The 15,510-nt window shown below is 41.7% G+C and overlaps 2 protein-coding genes across 6 annotated transcripts in view; both read right to left on the bottom strand.

Moving 5' to 3' along the window:
* KIAA2026 (KIAA2026 ortholog) overlaps positions 1-5,485 on the bottom strand; it is a 112,267-nt gene extending 106,782 nt beyond the window's left edge. For 2 of the 3 annotated variants that reach the window (XM_047767668.1, XM_047767669.1), the window contains exon 1: positions 4,198-5,485. In XM_047767668.1, the coding sequence (XP_047623624.1) occupies positions 4,198-4,790 (593 nt within the window). In that variant the 5' untranslated portion in view covers positions 4,791-5,485. The remainder of the gene's footprint in view (positions 1-4,197) is intronic. The other variant, XM_047767670.1, reaches the window with a different exon arrangement.
* A 3,319-nt stretch (positions 5,486-8,804) lies between these two features.
* Positions 8,805-13,448, bottom strand: RANBP6 (RAN binding protein 6). Of its 3 annotated transcripts, XR_007133229.1 has the most exons (3): positions 13,282-13,448; positions 12,034-12,166; positions 10,668-10,766 (listed from the first exon to the last, which is right to left on the bottom strand). XR_007133229.1 is itself a non-coding variant. In XM_047767667.1 (2 exons), the coding sequence occupies exons 1-2, from the start codon at positions 13,415-13,417 to the stop codon at positions 10,100-10,102; spliced, it is 2,262 nt and encodes a 753-aa protein (XP_047623623.1). In that variant the 5' UTR covers positions 13,418-13,448; the 3' UTR covers positions 8,805-10,099. The 3 variants fall into 3 exon arrangements, 2 of the variants coding, with proteins under 2 accessions (XP_047623623.1, XP_047623622.1); XM_047767667.1 differs by having other exon boundaries at positions 8,805-12,166; positions 13,223-13,448; XM_047767666.1 differs by having other exon boundaries at positions 8,805-13,448.
* Between the last annotated feature and the right edge of the window lie 2,062 nt (positions 13,449-15,510).

Raw genomic sequence — 15,510 nt, 5'->3', positions numbered from 1 at the left:
ATCTGACTAGGAACCATGAGGCTGCAGGTTCGATCCCTGGCCTTGCTCAGTGGGTTAAGGATTCGGCATTGCCAAGGCGACTCAGAGGTCGCAGATGTGGCTCAGATCCCGAGTTGCTCTGGCTCTGGCGTAGGCCAGGGCTACAGCTCGGATTAGACCCCTAGCCTGGGAACCTCCATATGCCGCGGGAACAGCCCTAAAAAAGGCAAAAAGAAAAAAAAAATATATATATATATAATTTAAAATTCAGAAAAGATAAATATTCTTATTAGGCATAACTAATTAATTATTAAGTAGTTTCTACTCCTTTCCACTTAGTAGATGATTTTCCCCTTATTTCTAATGCTAATTAAAACTTCTCTCAGTTGCCTCAAATAAATGAATGGGAATCCTTTATAAAATATAACTTTCCTTTTTTTTTTGCTTTTTTTTAGGACTACACCCATGGCATATGGAGGTTCCCAGGCTAGGGGGTCGAACTGGAGCTACAGCTGCCAGCCTATGCCACAACCACAGTAACACAGGGTCCGAGCCAAGTCTGCGACCCACACCACAGCACACAGCAACGCCAGATCCTTAACCCACTGAGCAAGGCCAGGGATCGAACCCGCAACCTCATGGGTCCTAGTTGGATTTGTTTCTGCTAAGCCAGGACAAGAACTCCTAAAATATAACTTTCTTAATAAATTTTTAAAAATATGTAACTCTCTTGAGAGCAGATATGCTAAGTTTCAGTCCTAGTTCTATCACAAATATTATATATAAAACATACTGTTACATGTTAATGTATATTATATAATAAAACTCTGTTACTTATAGATATATACAAATAGTACTTATACATATCTATAGGTATGACATAGGATTTATATAGTACACATACATGTAATGCTATTATAAACATCACTAAGCGCAAACAAAAAAATTTAGAAATTTTAACAAGATAAAGAGAGAATATACTAAAGTTATAATAATTTATTCCCTCTCCCCAACTGATTATTCTGCATATTTTCTGCAATGCAGACACTACTCTGGAGACCATATTGTAGCCAGAGAAGGTCTAAGTAGTTCTGAGAAACACTATGCTATTCCATGCCTATCACTCACTATAGTTTTGTATTCTGGAATGGCCCTCTCAATCCCTCCCAAAAAAATCCAAAAACAGTCTTCAACTTCTTTGAGAATCAGTTCAAGTATAAACTTCACTATACCTTTTAACTAGTCTTTTTTCCCTTTCTCCTTTCCTTTCACTTGCCATCCCCAAGCTTACCTGCCCCACTTTAGATTCAGGTCTCCTCCAACCTCTTTAATCTCCCCTGAACATTATTTATATGTCCATTATAGAAACATCATCTTTTTCTGGGTCTTTTTCCCTGCTCAACTATATACCACTATATACTCAACAATATACCTGCTCAACTATATAATAAAGAACTTATTTTTTGGATATCAGGGACATGAATGTCTAGCTCTGGCAGATACTCACAATTATTAAATTATTACCTGTAAAATCAATACTCTCATAGCACAGATTAAGAAACTGAGATTCAAAAAAAAAAAAAAAAAGAAAGAAAGAAACTGAGATTCAAGTTACACAATGTGCCCAAGGTACTAATGTCAATGGGCTGCTCTGTAATGATAATGTTTCCTATCTAGTATTTCATTGCTTGCTCACTAAAAGGCTCAGCCATATATAGAGCAGCTGTAAAATTCTTACAGTAAATCTTAAAATAAGGGTTAATTCCATATCTTACAAAATATACTAGAAGACAAAAGACAACAAATGATATCATCTAAGTGATTGTTCATTACTAAAATACCATATATGACTTATTTATAAATAAAGTATTTGAGTCTCATCTATTTTCTGAATATCATATTCATGTGGACAGTTTAGAGAATATTGTTCTGGAGCATCTGTGTATGCTAATTGCATACCAAAGAGTTATAATCTATGCTTTATCTTAAAGTTGTGCCCACTCAAAGCATTTATTTAGTAATGACTCAGATTTTAGGTTAGTACAGAAAAAGAAATGACTTCCTAGTGTCGACAAGTGTAGTTTGGCAAACCTATTATTTACAAAATGTTTGTATACATCAAGTACAAAAAAGTGAGGGACTTGAAACCTTTTTTTTTTTTTTTGGCCATTTCTTGGGCCGCTCTGGTGCATATGGAGGTTCCCAGGCTAGGGGTCGAATCTGAGCTGTAGCCACTGGCCTATGCCACCACAACAACGTGGGATCTGAGCCACGTCTGCAACCTACACCACAGTTCACGGCAACGCCGGATCGTTAACCCACTGAGCGAGGCCAGGGATCAAACCTGCAACCTTATGGTTCCTAGTCGGATTCGTTAACCACTGCACCACCAAGGGAACTCCAAGGGACTTGAAACTTTATTATAATTAGCTGTTTGAGATCATCATATTACTTTTTGTTATAAAACTGCAAGAATTTTCTCTCTTGGACTACGAATGCCAGGAATATATTATGTTTATAAACAACAGAATATTTTAAGTTCTAAGTATGGATGTTATTAGATCATATGGGAATATATAGTATTTTGAACATGTGTCACTAGGAATGATTCTAAGCATGTAGAGATTTACATTTACATAAAAGAAACAGGCTCCTTGCTCTTTTGTAGGACTCAAGAAATATTAATTATATACACAACTCTTGTGGAAAACACCTATAATTATTCAGATTATTAGCACTTTCATGCAGCCATTCTCCAGTTTAACTCTAAATCTGTTTCCAATCTGTAAAACTGGATGCTTGAACTAAATGAACTCTATGGCTTTCTTCCAGGTCCAAAATCTTGTGCTATCAGTTTGGAATAAATTAAAAATAATGACATGTGAATGGACTGTTTCTTATGTGAGTAATAACTATAAAACACACAACTATAATGTCACTAGATAAAGTATTAAAAGTAATTTACAAGGCAAATTTTTAAATTATTAGATTACCAAATAATTCCACATGATGAAAGGATTCAAGAACAGGTTCCTTAGTTTAAATAGAGCTGCCCTATGAGTTAAGCTCTATGTTAACCATTGTTTTCAATGAAAGAAGTCACTGATATTCTGGAAAATAGCATATGGGAAGCCAGTGACAAACAAGATTATTTTAAAATTACAATTATAAGTCAAAGAACAAAAATTAACACAGCTTTTCAGGAGCTATTCAATAAAAGCAATAGAACACTTCCCAGTTTCAGATATGAGAATATTCAACTACCACTACAAGAATTATAATGGTTAAAACTTATATTGAGCAAACTTCAGGACTGGCACTTCAGATGTTACATTTATTAATTCATTTAATCCTAAAGCAATTCCATAAATTAGATACTGTCATTATTCCCATTTTACAGATGAGGAAACTGAGGCCAAAAGGTAAAGAGACTTGTTAAGTTCGCTTCCGCTAGTATAGTCAAACTACTGGTTCATTTCAACCACAATTTCCAACAACATTCAATTAGTTTTCTATTCCTAGAGAATTTCTACTAGAAAAATTAATTTGGCTCATATCTATCATAGAATTATAAATTAATGTGTTTATTTTAGTAACCATCAATAAGCATTTCCTCCTACAGAAAAAAATAATTGACTCTGGATATGAGTGGAGTATACCATGAGCATGGTGCTATCTGAACTGCATACGACTTCTGACAGAATAAACACTCCATAAATCTCCAATGGCCGATTTGAGTGGTAAAACAATACAATTACTTTTTAATAGTTTCAAACGACATTTTCGCACGAGACAAAATTATCTAACGATATCTCACTCTAAAATATTTCATGCCAAATAAAGACGTTTAAAAACTTCATGCCAAAACTGCCTAAAAGTTGCAGGTCCAACCAACTTCCACCCCACTAAAACTTTTCCTCTCCCTACCCTTATGGGCACCATTTCACTTTAAATCTACGAACTTTACCTGCTCCTAGGCTCTCAGGAACTCGGCTTCCTTCTCAACTTCTTCACGCCTGGGCTTCGGAGCTTTCAGCCCACACCCACCACACCCCTGCAGGCCCCCGCCCAGCGCTGCTCCTCCTCCCGGGGTTCTCCAGCACCGACTCAGCACCTATCAGCGACGCCCCCCGGTCCCAGGCCCAACCCATCCTCGGACACGTGCAAGGGTGTGTTTGTGTCAGTCAGTCAGTCCCACCGGGGACCCAACTCACTCACCGAGAGAGAAGCGCCAACTTCTGCTCCAGCATCATCTCCAGCTTCTGGCCCTGTTTGGAGATCCAGTGGTCCACTCCATGAAGGCGGTAGCATGTCTCCAGCATCAACCTGAAGTCCGCCACGAACTCGGTGATGCCCCCGTACTGGCCGCTGGCGAACTTCTCCTCCATCTTCAACAGACACATGCCCTGCCTAGGCTGCTGCAGGAGGGCGCGACTGCCCCGTCCCCCGCTGCGCGGCCCCTCGGCCGCCTCCTCCTCCCCGACGGCAACGCCCCCCAAGGGCTGCAGGAATGGGGCGGTGAGGCCCCGGTGTTTCTCCTGCAGGAACTCGCCCAGGATGCGGTAGCCCTGCTGCAGTTCGTAGGTCAGCTCCTGCTCCCTGCAGCCACCTCCCCGGACCACCATCGTCTCCTCCTCCTCTCGGTCGTCCGCGTCCTCCCGCGAAGAGTCACTCCTCCCTCGGGCCGGCCCTGAGGCCGGGGCCGCCGCTGCCACCTCCTTCTCCTCGTCGTCCTCTTCCTCCGCCGTCGGTGGCGGCCGCTCCTCCTCCCCGACCGGCTCCATCTCCCCCGGCGTCCCGGGCACGCTCATGCCCCCGGCAGGCCCAGGTTGGGCGGTGTGGAGCGGCCGCTCGAGGCGCCAGGACACGCGTGAGCGCGGGCCGCTTCCTCAGGGCTCGGCTGCGCCGCGCAGCCTCAGCCGCATCGGGTCTCGCTCTCCTCAGCCGCCGGCTCCGCTTGGTGCGCGCGGGGGTCTCAAGCTCGCCGCCGGCGGGGCGGGGTTACATGGCGCGCGGGGGAGGGGGGGGAGAGAAGAGGAGAGCCTAGGTGCCCTCCTCTCCCCTCCCCCCGGTGGCGGCGCGCGCGCGGCACTCGCTTGCCTCACCCCTCCGCGCCCCGCCCGGCCGCTCTTCACCCGCCAGGCCCGGCTTGGCCTCCGCGGCCTCAGCGCCCCACCCCCTCCCGGGCCTGCTAGGGGGCTGGGAGGGGGCGAGGAGGAAGGGGAGTTTTTCTCTCGCCTCCCGGGAGGGGGCCGAAGCACTGGGCCGCGGCGGCTGGGGCTCCTCCTCCTCTCCCTCACACCCCTTCCCGCCCCTTTCTACCTGCGGGGGACCCGGGCAGGAGGAGGCGGTGCGCGGACAGGGCCGGCGACAACTGTCAGTTAGAAGCCCTGCTGGGCGGAGGAAAGCGGGGGAAGAGGAGGGGCAGGCAGAGAAGGGGGAGGGCACTCAGGCCCCCCCTCCCGCGCCAGGTTGGGGCAAGCTACGCAAAGAGGCAAAAGAAAGAGGCACCGTCGCCATACATGGTGAGCATGCGCAATAGAACACCACCACCCCCACTTTATTTCCCGTCCCGCCCCGCTACGCAAAAGCGAGGACTGGTCTCAGCTATAGGGCCTGAGGCTTGGTAGGTTGCGCGGACTAATGATGTCATCATTTTGTAGACGACTGTAATGGGCAGAGTAGAAGGGGAAGCAAAGCGCCTGCGCAGCTTTGCTCGCCAGCTCCGGAGTGTTTTAAAAGCAGGTGGTTCGGAGAGGATTATTTCTTTTGCGAAACTTTTTAGCGCTCCAAGTTAAAAAGTTAATCCTGAAGGATCTTGCTAGGTAACCTTCGGTGATGGAAAATGAATAGTAAGAAGACATGAAACGTAAATCCTAATCCGGCTGTAAAAGGATAAGGGGGAGTGTGTTCTCTCTGCCGGTTTTTTAAACTAGAATTTTGAAAAGTTTAGAAAAGAGGGAGTTCCCGTCGTGGCGCAGTGGTTAACGAATCCAACTAGAAACCATGAGGTTGCAGGTTCCATCCCTGGCCTTGCTCAGTGGGTTAAGGATCCGGCGTTGCCGTGAGCTGTGGTGTAGGTCGCAGACGCGGCTCGGATCCTGTGTTGCTGTGGCTCTGGCGTAGGCCAGTGGCTACAGCTCCGATTAGACCCCTAGCCTGGGAACCTCCATATGCCATGGGAGTGGCCCAAAGAAATAGCAAAAAGACAAAAAAAAAAAAGTTTAGAAAGGAGGTTCAAGGACTCGACTAACTGAAATATAAATATATGCTCACATCCAAAAGAAGAGGAGATGATCTGCAGAACTCGAGTTTCTGAAAACTCTTGTCCCCAGGTCTTAAAAATAACTCCCCATTTTGGAAATTAATACTACGTTTTGCGTTAAAGTTAAAAAAATTTTTTTTCCACCCTCTCGATTCTTGATATCTGCTAAGAGAAAAGGAAGGAAATGGAACCTCTTTCTAAAAAACTTTTGGGACTAGAACAGTCTTCAGATATTTCAAATCTAAGCTGTGTAGCATTAAAGAGCAAGACGTTAGCATGACCTTACAATCTTACTACACACTTAAAAATTACTTTTTGGGGACTGCCTAAAAAGTGACTCATCATTCCATTATTTTATATATTCCTTCAAGTGAGGACAAAGGAACTATTCCATAAGGCAGATATGAATGGCTTTTTGTGTTCTATTTTAAAGACACACATATTACTTATAAGAATGCTGCTGCTTTTAGCCTGAAATTAACAAAATCGAAACTAGAAAGCAAGCATTTTAAAAGTAAAAGCTGAGAGTTCCCGTTGTGGCGCAGTGGTTAACGAACCTGACTAGGAACTATGAATTGCAGGTTCGATCCCTGGCCTTGCTCAGTGGCTTAAGGATTCCGCGTTGCGGTGACCTGTGGTGTAGGTCGCAGACGCGGCTCTGATCCCGCGTTGCTCTGGCTCTGGCGTAGGCCAGGGCTACAGCTCGGATTAGACCCTAGCCTGGGAACCTCCATATGCCGCTCTGGAAAAGGCAAAAAGACATAAAAATAAAATAATAAAAGTAAAAGCTGTGTAACTAGAGATAAACTGACTCTTTGAGATTGTTTACTTGCCGTTAATGTGGGCCTTTAAGGCACTGACAAACTTCAAAACTTGAGGTGGTTTTTTTTGGGGGGAGGGGGCCGAAGTTAAATAGCAGTCTTAGGTAAAATGGCTAAGTGGAACACTTTTGAGGTTTTAGGGTACTGACACCCTCCCCTACACACACACCTTATCTAGTTTTCAAGCTTTCCTCTCATCTTAGCAGTCATTTGTAATTTATTAGACATTTATAGCATCCTCTCTTCTCAGTGCCCATAAATGTACCTCAGCTTAAAAACAAAGGCAGAAACCAGTCTTGGAATGGCAACCAAAAATGTGTCTGACTGGACCTCCCTCATTTCCTTTGACAAAGCCCAAGAAATCTGGACCCATCCTACCCCAGTAAATATCCCCTCTTCTCTTTAGCTACCAACCCTATTTAATGACTCAGATATTAGCTTGCATATATTGAACCCTGTGCCACTAAGCGCTTTATATTCATTACCTCCTTTAATTCTCACACTCCTATGAGCTAAGTATTATGCCCTTTTCACAGATGGAGAACTGATGCTTAGGTAAAAAAAATAGTTTGCCAAAATTCAGGTCTAGGTCTGAATAGTTCATAATTTTTCAGGTTCCTAATTCCAAGTCATCTGGCAGATTTTTCAATTCTTCATTCACAAGAGTGTTGGGAATTGCTAAAAATGTTGATGAAGGGCTTCTTAATTAAGGGATACTAATTAAAATAAGGTGGTGCAGGTGAGTTGAAGGAACCTCAGCTATAGGTCATGGAGAGGCCAAGGTGACTATGATCTTAGCTATTATGAAAGTATGACTATGGAGTTCCTGTAGTGGCACAGCAGAAACGAAACCGACTAGGAGCCATGAGGTTGCGGGTTCGATCCCTGGCCTCGATCAGTGGGTTAAGGATCCGGCATTGCTGTGAGCTGTGGTGTAGTTCACAGACCAGGCTCAGATCCTCCGTGGCTGTGGCTATGGCATAGGCTAGCGGTAACAGCTCTGATTAGACCACTAGCCGGGAAACTCCATATGCCACAGGTGCCGCCCTAAAAAGACCAAAAAAAAAAAGAAAGTATGATCAGCTTTTTGGACTTAAAAAACTTATACACAGAATATATTGGTTGTAGGTAAATTAGAAAACATAAATGAAAAGAAAAACTGCCTTTTAATCCCACAATCCAGACAAAAACTCTATAATAATTTGTGGTGGGATTTTTCTATTTATTCATCTACACTTTAAAAATTTATCTTTTTTTTTTTCTTTCTTTTTCTTTTTTAGGGCCAGACCCACAGCATATGGAGGTTCCCAGGCTAGGAGTCAAATCAGAGCTGTAGCTGCTGGCTACACCGAAGCCACAGCAACTGGGGATCTGAGCTTCATCTGCAACCTACACCACAGCTTATGGCAATGCCATGATCCTTAACCCACTGAGTGAGGATAGGGATCGAACCTGCGTCCTCATGGATGCTAGTCAGATTCGTTTCCACTGAGCCACGACAGGATCTCCTAAAAATTTATCTTAAAATTGTGAGTATACTGCACCTAATGGCCTTTTCTTTTTTCCCTCATTAACAATAAATAATTGTAGGGAATGGACAGGAATTAACATCTAAAATCTCAACTTCTTATCTCTGTCTACAATGGCCTAGATGGCCTGCTCATGAACTGGAAGGAGGTGAAACAGGGAGATTCTAATGCAAAAGGAATTCCAAAAACCACAAAAAAGAACACAGCAGAGATAAAAACACCAACACAATACAGCTACCATTTATTAAGCACTTATTAGGTCTTAAATATTTACTAAATACTTTACATACATAGTACTCACAGTAGCCCCAGTAAATCATGACAGATGTATTTGTTCTTAAATTTTGGATCAATAACTTGTTGAATAGAAAGATTTTTTCCTATCCTACAAGAAGCCTGACATTAAAGACCAACATTCCAATTAATGTAATTAACCCTAGATTTATAGAACTGTTTTCTTACAATGCACACCTACTTCTAAATGACTGTCTTAAAACTGTTTTCTTTTTCCTGTTTAAAGATAAAATTAATTTTGCTTCCCTTTCATTATCACAATAGAACACTCCTATTAGAATGCTACCATACAATCTATTAAGAACTTCTCCAAAGTAGAAATCTATTTAAGCCCCAATTTCAATCAGGGCTTTTCTTCTTGTTGAACTGCTTTGTGGGGGAAAATGGCATACATATACAATGCAATATTCTGCTCAAACACATAATATTGACGACTCCCATAAATATTATTTACCATTTGTCAAACACTGTGTTGCAGTATGTTACATGCTACCAATGTTAGATATACCAGGACACCCTTTTCAGTAACCATGGTTCTTAGAAGCCTGGATAACTTTTAAAAAAAGAGAGAGAGGCCAGCCTAAGATTTTAAAATTCTAACTCTCTGGACACCTTGGGAACTAGAATATGGATACACCTCACTGAGTCTCAGGAGGGCGTTATTACAAAGTTCATATATAAGAGAACACTGCACACATCCACTGTGATATCTCAAAACTCTTCCAATTTCAGCATCCTTCTGTTACTATGAATATTAGGAGTATTATCAAGGAGGAATTAGCCCACCACTATATTCTTCACACACAATTCCAAAGATGTTTGTTGTGGAAGTTCTCCTATCCCATATCTGTGAGCTCTTAGTGTCTTGTGATAGGCAGCATGACATCTTGATACCAAATATACTGCTTGCCCAGCATCAGTAACTCAGACAAAACAGCAACAATTTATATACTTCACATGAACTAGATGAAATGTGACAGACATTCTAAGACAACAGAAGAACAGGTTATCACCCAGGCTTGTGTTTAAGAGATAAAACATGCAAGGTGAACAGAAGCTGTAACACTGACTAATTCTGGAGAAACATGAGGAAGGTACATAAGTGGCTTCGCAAGGGGAGAACAGTGTTCTCAATCATAATGGAATCCACTCATAGCACTTATTTTCAGTTACTTTTATTGTAGAGAATATTCAAATAATAGTAAAGTGCTTCAAGCAAAATTTAGCAACTCCTCTAAGGCCTCCTGCTGCTCATTATCAAGTTGGGAAATGCATTCCAACCATAATTCTTCAGAAGTCTGTACCTGACGCACAACATTAGCTAGGCGTTTGGCACAAGGCTCTTCATAGTTAATAGTCTCATTAATTTTCCCTTCTGCAATTATACTGATTATTTTTGGAAGATTAGAATTATTTGGACCAAGTACAACCGGGTGGTTACTTTCAATTAAGTCACAGAGAAAACTCAAAGTCTGAATAGCTTCCTCTTTATCCTCATGCAATGGAAGCCATGATAACCAGTGTGGAAGAACTTCATCTACATTTACACAGTTAGGCTTAAACCTCAAAATCTTCCCTACTGCTGAGATACAGTTCTCTGTAGCAATGACATTTTTTTTGGTTTTGGAGTTTGCACACTTAATAACTTTTACCAGCAGCGGAACAGCTTCAGAACATAAAGAACGATAATCATCTCCACCAAACTGTGCCATAACACCCAGGCCATAAGCAGCAGCTTGCCTGACTTCAGGGTTGTTGTCTCGCATATTTAGCAGCATTGGCCACCGAAAATGTTCCACGTATTTAAATGAGGTTGGACTGCAGTGTTCTATGATATCATCAAATATGCACAATCCCCACTGTCTGTCTGGCCATGGCCTGTTAGAACAAATTAGATTTACAATTAATGGAAGCAGCTGTTCAAACCATGGTAAAATCTTTTCTTTATAAGTACTAAATAATGAGTGCAAAATATCTGATACTTTGGTCAGAATATAAACATCACATTCATCCTCATCTTGCAGAGACATTTCAACTTGTTGGTCGTAGTTTTCTTCCTGTCTTTTAACCTGTCTCAATTCTTGGTTTTTAAAGTGCCCTTCAAGTTTTGCTTTTAGTATTTCTCCCAGCTCTTCCAAGTGTTCATCATTAAGGCACCCATCTCCCATTACTTCAATGGACTTTGCAAAAGAATTCATTATTTCTGAGAGTACATCTGTATCAGGTTCAGTCCCAATAGCCTTGATTAAGGGATCACATATGAACTGCCACATCTGTGAAAGATACTCTGGGCCACGAATTCGTGCACATTCCAGAAGAAAAGGCATGGACTCTGCTGCTGCCACTCGAACGTTGTCATGGAAATAAAATTTCAGTAAAGGAACCATCAGTTTTACAACTTGTTCTGTATATCCCACAAATCCTTCCCTTAACTCCTTAGCATAATAAACCAACATCTGGCAAGCAGTTGCTTTTGCTTCAAGCCCTGAAGTTTTAATTCCAAAACTTTGCTGGTCTCCAAGATTTACAAATTGCCATCCATCATCATCACTCATATTCTCCACATCTTGTGTGTCTAAGAGAGCAACATCAGGTTTAGCTGAAGCAGTCTTAATAAGAGGCTCAATAACTAGTGGAAGGTACTGTTGAAAATCATTTCCAAGAATTTTACACATTCTAGCCCATGCAGAAATCATGTAAGAGGTCTGAGGGTCATCATCTTCCATATTATTTAAGTCTGATTGTGTCTTCAACAATAGTTGCATCACATTTGATGCATCTTGCATAAATTTTTCCTTCCCAACGGCAAGACCAACATGGCTAATGCATTCAATAGTTTTTCCTTTCAGAAGCTTGAGTTCCTTTTGAACAGCAAGCTCAACAATATGCTTCAGTGAGGGCATAAATATATCATAATATGGAACAAATTTTTCTTCTATTGTATCTGCAACTGAGGCAATGGTTGTCACAAGCTGTTCCAAAGCCAACTTAGTTCCATTGCGAATCAACTCTTGAAGTTTAATCACCAAGATGGAATGTAGATTTCTCACCATACTATCCAAATATAGGACAAGCAATGATTTGGGGCAGTCTTCAATAAAAATAATAAGTGCAGAAGCTGCATGTGACTGTACACGCTGATTACCTTGATTTTCCATGGTACGCAACAGAGCAGCAATCACCGTCTCATGGAATTTCTTTTGGAAGTTAGGTGCAAAATCTGTAGCCATCTGTCCAAGTGTAGTACAGGCTGCAGCCCTCACCCTTGGATGAGGATCCTGAAGAAAAAGCAAAACAGAGTTAACTGTTTCATCTAGAATTGATTCCATTTGCTGATGGCATCCTTCTCCAATAGCAGATAAGGCCATTAATCCAGCATGTCGATATTTCCAGTCAGGGCTCTGAAGCATCTGCATGATATGCTCCTTAGTCATTGGTAAAACAAGTTTTCCACCGAGCCCACAAGCCAGTCTATCTAGTGCACTCTCAGCAGCAACTGCATTGCTGTCAAAATCATCTTCTTCCATTTCATCAGCATTTACCCAGTCCTCATCATCTTGAAGATCAACCATCATTGCTAATATATGAGGAATTGCCTGTGCAATAATATTTGTATGTTTTTTCAACATTGGGGTTGCAGTTTCAGATAAAGTCACTATCACTTCAAGAGCCAGCTGGCGTTGCAGATTACTAAGTCTGGAGTCTCCACATAACTTTAGACTCAATTGAAGAGTATCTTCTAAATAAGGACCCAAATATTTAGGTACAGTATCTGCAATCTCAACAAGGGACTCTAGCACTGAATCATCATCCTGGTAGCATGAATCATTCACAGCCTGTAAGATTCCAGGAAGCAAGTCTGCAAAGTCTTTGAAAAGAGCAATATTATTCTCATTAGCAAGTACAAATGCAGCTGCAGCTCTAGCAGATAATGTCCTGATTGCTGGATGTTCTTGATCTTGAATACACTGGTCCAACAACCGTTTGATGATATCCAAATCATGCCGCTCTTGGTTCCCAAAAATTCCAGGAAAGTGCCAAAAAACGTGAAGTGCAACTTCCCATAGAACAACATTTTTAGAGTGGATTGAATCAATAAGGAACTTCAGACCTTCCGGCCAGTGGTTAGTGCCATCCTCATCTATCAAATTCCTCGCCAGCACTGCAAAAATATCACAAAGTTTTTTCCTCATGCTAGCATGTGTTTCTAACTTAACGGCCAGTATTAGTTCAATCTTGACGTCCCTCTGAACATCAGAAGGCAGATTTGGATAGACTTCCTCAAACCCAGATGACAAAAGCCGTCGTAGCAGTGCGGCAGCCATTTGTCTCACCTCAAAACCTGCTCTTCTATTTCTGACGGCATCTAAGAGGAATGTAGTCTTACACAGACCTGGGATATTTTCATAGATTTCTTCTGCCTGCCTCCGCACCATACAGCTTGGATTGATCAGGTTTTTCAGAAGCTGGTAAAACTCTTGCTTTCCCGACACAGTCGCCGGTACTCCCGCAGACCCGGACGCCGCCATCGCGTTCTGTCAAAGCCACCGCGACAGGGAGGGAGGGCGGTGGGGGAGGGGTGGTCTGAGGCTCGAAATAGTGACGTCATCAAGGCGCCGGGTGGAGATGGGCGGGGGGGGGTGGGGAGCCCGGTGGCGGGGAGGGTCACCCTCCATCTTTTTTCCAATGAGATGAGAGTGCAGCCGCAGAAGAGAAAAAAAAAAGTATGCTGTTGATTGTATTAGGATGGAATTATGGGTGATTTTTTTCCCTTCTGGTTTATTTCTAAACTATCTATTGTTACACTGCTAATTTTAAAACAATTAGGTACTCCTTGAAAACTGCTAAGTGAAAGAAGATCATAAAATGTTACGTGTTGTGTAATTCCAATTATAGGAACAGTCTTAACCAGGCAAATCCATACAGAATGTAAATTAGTGTTTGGCAGTGGTTGAGGGAAAAGAAGAATATAGATGAGTACTGGGGCGGTGGCGGGGGTGGATGGGTGTGAAAATGAGGAATTGATTGTGGTGATAACTGCACAACTCTGTGTATTAAAAACCATTGAATTGTACAGTTTAGATTGGTGATTTTTATGGTATGTAAGTAATACCTCAATAAAGCTGTTTATCAAATAAGTGTAATAAAAGATAAAGGCAATGATTACCACCCCACCACTACACCAAATGCAGTAAAGCAGTGGTTCTTTTTTTTTTTTTTAATGCAGTATGTCCATTCAATAAAATTTTATTCAGCCATAAAATGGAAAGAAGTACAGATGTATGCTAAACATAGATGAACTTTACCCAAAGCAGTGGTTCTCAGTCTCAGGTGTGTGCCAGAGTCATTTGGCCTATGGATTATAATACAAAATGAGAAAGACAAATGAGGAAAGTATGGTGGGGAGTGACCTGGGATAGTAATCAGAACACTAGAATCCTGGTCTTGTCTCTAAATTGATTTTGTACCCATGGTCATGTCACTTGAGACTTTCTTTGCAAATGGTAAAATGCTTTCACAGTTTTTTAGTAGGAAGCTGCTGAGATTATTCTACGAAATAAATGCCCCCGAGTCTAAATGTTATTTCTTTAACTCATGTGTGTTAATCAAAAACAATGATCATTCCTGTAACAATGATTAGATCTTACTTTTGTATTAGTGCCCTGCCACTCTTCATTTTGATGGTTATACAGGTTTTCAAGGTTAGTAGGATATGTATTATACTAACTTTAGATGAGAATAGAAATTCATGGAAGTTAAGGGATTTGCCTAAAATGACACAGCCTGAATCTCAAATCCACCACTTCTGAAAGCAGCACCAATGCTCTTTCACCATACCACTTCCACATAATTACTCTTGGGTTTGCAACATGATGAAAGGCCTTTGCTTACTGTAAGGTTATCTTAAACATCTCCAAATGGGCTTAATTTTAATTTTGTAACATGCTGCTGCATGTACCCATGAAGAGAGAAAATCACAGTTTTAACGTTTTAACCGGATTATAGGAAAAACAATCTCTTAAACGACATTGTAATATGTAATACTGTGCTCATTTAGGAAGAAACCTAATTCTCTAAACAGTGTTTCTTATTCTGTAGACCATAAGCAAACTGGGTCAGAATTACTTGACAAGCTTATTTTAAATACAGATATTAGGGCCCGAGTTCTGAACTACTGAATCAGAATTTCTGGGGCATGCAACCCAAGAATGTTCAATTTAATTTTTTTATTTTTTATTATTTAAAAAAAATTTTTTTTAAACAAGTGGCCTGCGGCATATAGAAGTTCCCGAGCTAGAGGTCCAGCCACCGCCACTGTAGAAGCAATGCCAAGTAATGTTGTGAGCCACACGGGAAGTCCAAGAATGTCCAATTTTAACAAGCACACTGGGTTTTCACATGAATACCAAAACTTGAGAACCAATGATGGGATCATTCCAAGATCTTGACTATGGTTCTGCCTCTTGCTCCACAGTCACTGGCTTTTTTACCATTCCTTGAAAAAGTCTAACTGCAGAGCCTTTGCATTTGCTGTTTCAGGAAATATTAATAAGTAGAGGTGGGGGGGGGAGACTTTCCTTAATACTATATCTATTAGCATATTAATGACATTGAAAACTAG

The sequence above is a fragment of the Phacochoerus africanus genome, chromosome 2 (assembly GCF_016906955.1).
Source record: "Phacochoerus africanus isolate WHEZ1 chromosome 2, ROS_Pafr_v1, whole genome shotgun sequence".
Classification (NCBI taxonomy): domain Eukaryota; kingdom Metazoa; phylum Chordata; class Mammalia; order Artiodactyla; family Suidae; genus Phacochoerus; species Phacochoerus africanus.
Note: the sequence above shows the minus strand (reverse complement) of the source record. Positions and strands in the feature narration are given on the sequence as shown.

Bases quoted from the DNA above. Each gene is read 5' to 3' on its own strand.
- RANBP6 (XM_047767666.1), bottom strand. From the start codon at position 13,417: ATGGCGGCGTCCGGGTCTGCGGGAGTACCGGCGACTGTGTCGGGAAAG.